General features: G+C 37.7%; 1 protein-coding gene across 32 annotated transcripts in view; it reads right to left on the reverse strand.

Annotated features, from left to right (window-relative positions):
• LOC135200192 (ankyrin-2-like) overlaps positions 1-10175 on the reverse strand; it is a 702328-nt gene extending 692153 nt beyond the window's left edge. For 14 of the 32 annotated variants that reach the window (XM_064228626.1, XM_064228606.1, XM_064228605.1 and 11 more), the window contains exon 1: positions 9743-10168. In XM_064228626.1, coding sequence (XP_064084696.1) covers positions 9743-10012 — 270 coding nt within the window. In that variant the 5' untranslated portion in view covers positions 10013-10168. Of the gene's footprint in view, positions 1-9742 lie in introns of all 32 variants that reach the window. The other 18 variants (XM_064228588.1, XM_064228604.1, XM_064228603.1 and 15 more) reach the window with 6 other exon arrangements.
• Positions 10176-10405: the final 230 nt, after the last annotated feature.

Raw genomic sequence — 10405 nt, forward strand, 5'->3', positions numbered from 1 at the left:
TCTGCTTGTTTCAATGAGATGCCTTGTGTCACACACCCATTAAGCAGACTAAGCAAAGAAAACGGTATGTATGGTCCCAAAAAATCTGGGCTCTCAAACCAAATTATCATAGCACCCTTTGTTTATTTATCATACGAATAGCATAAAATTATAGCCAACATACACACAAACAAATATATATATGTATATATATATATATATATATATATATATATATTACATAAATATTGTGTGTTGATTACTTAAAAGCATGTGACAATATATTCAGCTAAGGCCACAGGAAAAATAAAACAAAGTGCCATGCGCTTTCGTGTTACTACAACAAATTTTCAAGGTATCTCACAAATGCGTTGCAATACACGAAACCCAGTGTTACTTCTTTTGTTTTTCCTGTGGCCTCAGCTAAAATATATATATGTATATATATAATTATATATATTCCTTATTTCTCTGCATCTTTTCCCACATCTATGTGGGGTCGCTGTTTCTGACAGCTTTCCTCCACCTGGCTCGATCGTACACACCGTCCTCTTGACAATTGTTTGTCTCTCAGATCTTCTCTAACTACATCCGTCCACCTTCGCCACGGTCTCCCTCTCGCTCTCCCACCAGGCACCTCCATCCCTTATTCTATATACCTTTCCTCCATCTGCATCACTCTCCTCCCTACATCCCAACATACGTATGTCTCTTCAAATTCTCATCACATGGCCATACCACTGCATTCTTCTTTCCTGGACCTTCTCTGATAGTTCTACGACTTTAGTAATGCCTCTTATTCTTTCATTTTTGAGCCTGTCTATTTTTGTTACTGTACACATCCACCTGAGCATTTTCATATCTACCGCATCCAATTTTTTCTCTTGCACTCTCTTTACCGGCCATGTTTCTCCTCCATACGTCACAGCTAGTCTCACTACTCTCTTATACACTCTTCCTTTAACCTTTATGTTGATTCTGCGGTCGCACAAGACACCTGACATCTTTTTCTCCAATTTTTCCATCCAGCCTGTACTGTCTCTGTTATTTTTACACCCAAATTTCCATCATCAGCTACTGTTGAACCAAGAAACCTAAATTTTTATACTCGGTTCAACCTTGTCCCTTCCATACTATTCTCGAAGTCTTGAGCTTAATTAAAACTTAGGTAGTCGGTCTTCTTTCTACTGATCTTTAATCATCTGTCTTCCTGTACTACTTTCTTCCATTGCTGTAGTTTTGACCCCACTACCCCTCTGTTGGTGCTGCATAACACGATGTCATCAGCAAACAACATGAACCAGGGGGATTAACCTTTTATTTCTTGAGATAGCACACCCATATTCAGGTAAAAAAGATATGAACTTAAAGCAGATCCCTGATGTAAACCAACTCTTACTGGTATTCATTCAGTTAACAACCACCACTGCTTCTAACCTGCATTTTTGTTCCTTCATACATATCTTGGGACCAACTCCAGACTGTCCCTCAGACTTAAAATATATCGTTCTTATGAACAAATCAACAATCAAATAATTTACATTTATCTGGCAAAATTATCTACTAACTCATATTACTAAACGAACAATCTACAAGGTAAACCTTCATTTCAAAAGGAATTTGTATGAACGAGTCACATAAAAATATATTTCCATTCACATTACAATAATTTAATGACAACAATGAAATTAGTGGATATAATATGATAGTTCCAAGAGATACGAATCTAAGATTGCAACACGGAGCGAGGTAATCTAGTTGAGGCTTCAAATTAACCCCTACTAACTAATCACGCAAAGTTTTGACAGAAAACGCATTAAATAACAACTTTCCAATTATTATTTACTTCCAAAACGTAGTCTAAGTAGCTCCGGCTTAGGCTTAGAATGGTGCAAACCATTCTGAGAGAGAGAGAGAGAGAGAGAGAGAGAGAGAGAGAGAGAGAGAGAGAGAGAGAGAAAGGTGGGGGGGGGGCGGGGGGGGGGGGGGCATATCAATCCCACCGCACCACCTACTATATTTTAATAGAGTAAATGTCTACTCTAAACATGCACTGGCTACATGATAAACATTTCGTAAGAAGAGAATACGCCCAAAACCTGCATGTTAAAAGGTTTTTATAATCTGTGTATCTGGGTCATGGCTTTGTAAATAAATTCATGTTGTGAAGTTAGTGAACTAAAGATTCATAATGATCATTTTACTTCTGCTACCCCATTCATCCTACATTTCAATTTGCCAGTGAAAGCACCCAACAGATAAAATACGCAAACACTAATGAACTATTATCCAACGAGTCTGTCACATAAAACAGACCTAAAAACCTAAGGCAATAAAAATTTTTGTATTTCTGCTGACATGCAGAAAATGAAAGAAAGAACTGGCATAAAGCAAGCTCAAAGTCAATTCATGAAACTCTCCCTACTCCGGTATTGTTAAAGCGAGAGTGTAAATAAAATGCCATGCAGGCCTTTTTCCTGCTGTTCAATAGAAAAAAAAAATATTTTCAAAAAATCCCAAGCAAGAAAAAATTAACTATTTTAATTAGAGAAAACAAGAAACGAAACCTACCTTACTCAAACATTAAAAGAAAAATACATTTTTGGTAAAGAAGCAAAGATTTCATTCCTCCATTTTCTGGAAAACTCGAAAGACTTTGTACATTTGTAAAAATATAAAGGGTCGTTCACAGCCACACAGAGATATTACGTTAGAACTAAGTTCCCTAGTCAAGGCATGTATTCACACTAGTATACAGTAACAAGCAAAAGCTGTTTGTGGTCCTTTAAGTAAAATCAGAGCTCATCCGGACAAAGTTATAAAAGCTGAGGCTGTCTCAAGGGAGGGAAAGTTGCAACATCTTCCAGAACTTTTGCAATTGTTTACATTACACCATCTGTACCACTCGGCCACTGTCTCCCACCCGACCCCCTTTTACAATATCGTAACTCGCTCAACTCGTATTCTTGGAGCAAAAAAAATTAACAGAAAATCTCAAAAATTTACTGGGTTTGTATATGTATACAGATGGTGAAAGACTCATTTTCTAAAAGTGGGCTAATTTACAAACAAACTTAAGACAAGATACTCTAGATTCCATGGTTAAACCTAATGATAGACATGAAAATAATTTACTTTGAACTAACAATAGTCGATTCTAATTAGGGCTGAACGTAATGGAGGACATGAAAATTAGAGTTAAAAGGATAGGAGAAGATTACAAGTTCTCCTCCATTATTTAACCATGCTAAAGAATAGGCCCAGCCAGCCACTACCTTTACAATACAAACAAAGACAAAGAAGTTCCAGTTCGTTGTGAGTCTATAACCTGGAATTAAAACCCCGCTGCAACCCCCAAACCTTTTGTTTACATCCGACACTATATCAATAACTCTCGGGGTGAACGGGAAGGACTGCTCCCAAAAGCCTCCAAATAACCATCTATCGTGCTCTCTCTCTCTTTCTCTCTCTCTCTCTCTCTCTACACACACACATACTATATATATATATATATATATATATATATATATATATATATATATATATATATATATTACATAAATTGTGGATTAACATTATCTTCGATCCTAGTTAAATGAAGGAGAAATGAAACTCGTACTCAAGTAATATAGAATGGTCAGGTAGAGTCATTTGTGGTTGTTGGCGGCTTATCCCCAAGAAGCCGCATCACCTGGAGGCCAGGTCAGGGCGAGAAGTCACTCAGCTACCGTTTCATTCAAATGTATATCACAGGTCACTTCAGTCATCTCTGTATTGATTTAGTTTTACATTCTTCGAATACAACCATAGTTTTGATTTTTTATATAATCTAAATTATTATTTAAATAATGCCAAACAACTGCGCCGTGTTTGGTTGTTATTCAAATAGTAGAAAAAAAGGAGGTATACCCTTTTTCCGATTTCCTCGTGATGAGAAAAGAAGACGGAAATAGGTTCATCATTGTAAGAGAAAGGACAACTATAACCCTACTGCTCATCGCATATGCAGTAAACATTTTGAAGAAAGTGCATATAAAAGAGACCTGCAGCAGGAACTTCTTGGATCGCGAGGCCCAGCAATGAAATTCAGACGTATGAATGTGAGGAAAGCAGTGCAGCTTCTTTCGAAAAAAAAAAACATCTAAAAGCTTTAGATTTTTATGGAAGTCAGGGACTTTTGAAGAGCATGTCCTGGGAAAGTACAAGGGACTTTATAAAGCTTGCCGACTCCTGGTTTGATGTGTTCAATTCAAGGGTACCTTATGACAGAAAAAAATCTAGACATGCTTATGGGATGCAACTGACGGAACAGAATAAAATCCTTGACAATATGAAGTGTACTGCTGAAACAATGCGAGTTTGCAAAAGTAATAAGATCTATCAGTTCCAAAAGGGACTTATTGTGTCATGTAAATCCTTGCCAAGGTTGCATGATATGTTGAAAAAGTAAATATCATGTATTATACATAATTATCTCCAGACTTAACCAAGATGGACTGGAAAACATGTTTGGCTGTCTTAGACAAATGGGTGCAACTTATGATCATCCTACGCCAGTTGAAATCAAACACAGAATAAGGTCTTATTTACTTGGCAAAATAAACTCTATAACTGGAAAAAATTGTAACTCGATGAAGGAGTGCGATTCTTCAAATATGTCGGAAAGAATGTTCAGTCAAGAGAAAAGTTGTGAAAATAATGATTCAAATGAAACTGATCTTGAAAGAGAGCTTATGATTTCTGCAATGGTGTTTGCCTCTAGTGAAGATGAGAAGATGCTAGAAGAAGACTCAGAAAACTTTGAGAATGTTGGAGGTTATGTGGCATCTAAATTTCCCTATTATCAGTTCTTAGGATGTAAACTTAAAAAAGTGAAAGGTACCTGGATTAGTGCAGTAGAGCGACATGATGATAAATTAACGGAACCAAGTGCTGAGTTTTTGAAAAATTAAAGGTAATGGAAAAAATTTTTTCAAACATACAATGGAGAAAATACACTGAGACCAGGCAATGGAGTATTATGCGACTTGGCACGCCATATTGAATAATTGTGTATCCTTGCCTTTTAAAGTAATATTGTTTTTTGTCAGATGTCGGATGTTTTTTAAGATGAGAGCTCCGAATGCCCAAATTTTATCAAGTAGGCAAAACAAGAAAAAGATGCATAAATTAACTAAATAATGCCATGAAAATTTAAAAAATTGTTGTTTTTTTCACTTTTACTAAGTATTTTTCATTTCCATTATGACGCCAGATACTATTATGTGTTATCTATGTCTATCTATGTTAGTTTATTAAATAATGTATTGTAAAATTATAAATAAGCCTTTGTAAATAAATGCCAGGTCAAATGCTAATGAATAATTTTTTAAGTCCTGTCAGGCATATTAATTAAGGTTTCTATTATATATTAGAAAGCCAAAAATTATCGATCCATGATTTTGTATGTGTAGTACAGTGACCTATATGAATTCAAAATAACACCAAACGTATACAAGATAACAGAGTAAAAAGGACATCGGACACTTACAGGCCTAATCCCTTCGACCCAAGGTACTTAGAGTTTCCCAAGGTAGTACTTGCCTTGACCGCTCCCACCCTGGCCTCCAGGCCTGTCACGGAAATACCCCACAACTACCCCCGCGACCAAAGTGACTGTACCTCTCTCCCTTATTCTATATACCTTGCTCGTACTATTCAACAAAATCTGGAATCGTATCATCGTGGAAGAAATACTGATTATATCCTTCAACCAACAATTGTCGTTGTCAAGATTTTTCATCGGCATTTAAATTGAATTCACCCTTAGGCGAAGAAAATATATTATCGAAAAAACATATCAACCAGTCACATAAAACATCCATCACAGAGGAATATGGAGAAGAACGTTAAAATTTGAAATCTTCAATAGCCAAATGAATACTCGTAGACATAAAACACATAATGACACTAACAAAACATGAGTATGGTAACCTGTAACAGGCTTAAGCCTAATTACAGTACATCATTAAATAATACGCTACATTACTTCTCGTTTAAAAAAAAATTATTAAACAATCACTATTAGTACGACCAGTTTTAATGAATAATGTATAACAATAGACCATGAGCTGTTAAAATACAAACGGGTCCAAAATGCACAAACTCAAAACTTGAGACGACATAGACAAAATTAACCACTACACAAAGATTATAAAAGCACCTCAATTACTTGATTACTACTGCAGATTTAGACGAAAATAAAATGGTCTTTTGTCCCAATAACCTAAATCTATCTCGTGGCTTTCACATAACCAAAATAAACCTGAGTTGATCTGCTCCAACAACGTCACGCGTTTTTTATAAGCATTACCATATGAAAAAACTTGACAAGAGTTCGCTGAAGTACTGGGTACACATTAAACATCCAAAGCAACAGGATAGCCTTGACGAAAGCAGATACAAGCTGGCCATTAGCCGAAGGCAACATTGCCCACAGGAATGATCTAAATCAGGTGCTCTTGGGAGGCGGATGGGTATAAGGATACCCAGATCCCAGGGACGCACCAAAGCTCAATTCTAACTACCGGACATAACCCAGGCGCTCAGGAAGTCTGGCTGTATCAAACGGTTTGAACCTGACTGATCGCCGCCACACTGTTTCAGCACCATCATCGCCTCCAACGCCGTGGGACACAAGGGGCCTCTGAAATTTCTCCGCGTGTGCTTTGCCTTCCACTAAGATCTACGGCCTCCTGTCCCATCTTTTTATGTAAGTAACTCTAGGTCTCTCTCCTAGAGCTACCTAACAAGAGGCCAGTAACACAATTACTTGATATTATTCCCAGGTTAGTGCAAAGTACATGTTAAACAATCTCCACCTCCACTTCATCATTGTCTCAACTTTACATGAAAATTCCGTAATTTCGCCTATGGTATAATTTTTCACGCTGTCCTCCCTCTGACTTCTAATACTCTCGACTAGCGTATAATCTAACTTTCATAAGCAATTTAGTTCCATTTTATTTCCACAACTTATTTAACTGGTCATTTCTTTATTTCTTTCTACGTCCAACTCAAGAGAACTTGGTTATTCCTAAATATCTGGGCGATTCAACCTCATTATTCTTTTCTCTATCAAGTGTTTTATCTTTGTACTCATTACTTGCTTTTCTTAAATTTACCTTTACTCCCATCACTCTGGTTATATAATTATATATTGCATTCTATTACGCAAGTTTCGTAAATCTCGTGGAATTTTGCTCATTAAAAAACATCCTCTGTATATCTTAAATCTGTCAAGTTCTTGCCTACTGATAGCTTACTCCAATCTAAACCTCATCCATCTCAAGCTTTTTACTGTCAAATTCCCTGAGAAGGACAAACGGAAGGGGTGACTGACATACCATTACCATGTAGCACCCCACTATTTACTGTTCAACATGTTAACTTTGTATCTACCTCATTCAGATAATTTCAGTTAACTTTAAATATTTAACGGGAGTGCTACAGAGACGCAAAACTTAGCATAATACAGACCTGTGGGTATAACATAGTTCAGTGCTTCATACCCCGTATTTTCATCTATTAGTACATTCACGCCAACAGGTTCTGGTCTATCAGTCAAATCATAAACCTCATAACTTTTCCTTGAACTCACAAAAATTCCCGCCAAGCATTCTGTCTTCTGATAATGTGATTGATCCTCTGCCCATTTGACGAGTACTCTCATCTTCCTTTTCACATACGAACATTCCCATTATCAATTCTCCGAGCTACCATAACTCCGACATTACAGCCTGAATACAAAGCTTTGTCAGCACCACTTTCTCTGTCTGCAGTTTTATTGTTTCCCAGCTCTCAACCATGGCCAAGGCTTCCGCCTCGTTACCCCCATATCCCAGCAGTTCTTTCCTAGCTGACTGACATAGCTACATTTCTGGTGTAGTCCAGTTTTCACTGAATGTTTGGAAATCTATTTCGACCTTCGGTAGCAAAAATGCCTCTCAAACGTTTATCTTCAAGAAGCTTCATTGTTATGGAAATTGTTACTCTGTCAACTTTTTCTTGGGCGCTTTCAACTCCACATTAATGGCTAAGACTAGTTGGTGATCGCTGCTTTAATTGCTCCTCTTCAACACCTGGCACTCCTGTTCTCTCTCTCTCTCTCATATATATATATATATATATATATATATATATATTATATATATATATATATATATAATTACATAAATAATACGTAATACTGATGAAAGAAATTAAATATGGCAATGAAACACATGCAAAACAGCGGGAAAGTACAATATACATGACCATGCAGAAACACTGAACGAATGCTTTCACGAGGAAATCTATTAGTTGTTATAAATTAATTATATATAAAGGGGCACTGGTGTCAGCACTTTTATAATGATTCATCTGAAAGAATGGGAACTTAGGAAAGTTCGGGCCATTTCTGACTTGAATCTGAAAATAAATGCTACATGTAGCGAACAATAAAATATATTTCTGCTATAACGAGACAATTTAAACAATACTACAATGGGTAGGTTAACAACTTAATCTAAGATAGATAGCTATATAAAAATGCTATACACGAAAGTAAGAAAAAATACTGAAATTCTTCTCATGATTTTTCCAAAACTTAGAATCTTAACCTTCAATCGTAACTCTTACTTCATAATGGCCAATAAAAGTAGTAGTCTCACCATGTCATCTTTACATCTGTCAGTATTTGCGTAAAGCTCCCTGTGATCACTGTCTGTTCCATTGTCTATTTTTTGAAAGAAGAAAAACGCCTGCCAACCGGATATGATTATAATAAACGATAGTAATGTCATACCCGCACGTATGGAAAAAAAAATCTGGTGAACAATTTCATCGCACCCTGAAATAAGAAAAATGTATATAACCATTTTCGGTTAAAATTCCAGCATGTCCTGGAGTTTATTCATTTCGTTATGACAAGAATAGTTTTTCCTTTTACACACACACACACACACACACACACACATATATATATATATATACCCAAAATCTTGAATGGAAGAAATGGTCATCTCAAGACTAGGCCTAGGTAATACGCCAAGGAAAACTGCAACAGTACCTTATACTAGGTCTACAGACTATATGAGTAGATGTTATTTTGCGAATAGTGTACTATTTGGAATTGTTTTTCCTGAAGCGTCTCTCAAAGGATTTGTGGCAGTATCCCAGTAGACTAGCTTTTCACTGAACAATAACTATGAAAAACAAAATAACCCATGCTTAAACTTGCTTAGGCCTATCTTGAACTGTACTTACGCTGAGCCTACATCAAACGCTGCAATTCAAGTCTTGGAACATTATGTTCGAATCAAAAATATCAGCCTTAACTAGGTACGCGTGTAGAGAGGTTAATAATAATCTTGCCTCTGTGAATACATCACGAAAAGAACATTGGGTAAGGCATAATTACGAGTTTTTTTTTTTTTAAGAGACATAGGCTGTTACAGAGAAGGTACGAGGAGACTTCAACAAGACAGCAACGGCAGCACTTATGGCGGGGGGAGAGCAAAGAAAGATACCAGCGCCAATGAACATAGAAGGGCACTTGAGAGAGAGAGAACCTTTCCCCTGGCAGCCAAAGAGGCGGCAACCACCGCCAACAGCTGCCAGGGATGCAACCAACAACCACCTTGCGTCCACCTTGAAATACAAATCGACAATTAACCTTAGGGTCCTCCCATGACTGACTTGGGAGGCGCTTCTTTCCTCGCTCCTCCAGACTTTTCAAACTCACCTTTTTGACATCCTTTGGAGAGTCTTGCGCTGTCTGATCGTCACTGGGTGGAGGTGCCTTGGGATGTGTTCCATTCACGATGGTGGGGTTTGGAGGAGCAGGTTGCTGCTGCTGTTGTTCAGGCTGAGCTTGTTCCACAACGGCGTTGTTATCCGAGGGAACAACGGTTCCATCGTCGCCGCCGCCGCCACCGCCACCACCACCTCCTCCTCCTCCGCCGCCGCCTGTGTCCTGTCCATTCTGGAGTGTTACGTCATTTTCGACGGGCATGGCCGTAAGTTTGTTTTCACTATCACCTTATAAACTATTGAGATACAAACGTTTGTAGAATCACTAATAATCACAGAGTTATCATTTAAATCTGACGTTAGATACCGCACACACATCCACTCTCACCAGTGTTAACAATCTGACTGAGATGCTTCGCTCGTCGGCGGGACTCGGGAGGCGCTCTCAGTCTCGGTCTCGGCCACAGAGGCACAGGGATGGGGGAGGGGGATGGGTTCCTTGTCGGCTGTCCGTCTCCTTATTGCCATAAACGGCATTCAGGCTTACATTTAATTTTCAGGCATTTAACTTCAATCATTGTCATTTTTCTAGTTTAAAACATCCCTTATATAAATCCAGTTTTCCTGAATATAGTTATCGCCAATGTCATTCCAA

The sequence above is a fragment of the Macrobrachium nipponense genome, chromosome 26, assembly GCF_015104395.2.
Source record: "Macrobrachium nipponense isolate FS-2020 chromosome 26, ASM1510439v2, whole genome shotgun sequence".
Taxonomy (NCBI): domain Eukaryota; kingdom Metazoa; phylum Arthropoda; class Malacostraca; order Decapoda; family Palaemonidae; genus Macrobrachium; species Macrobrachium nipponense.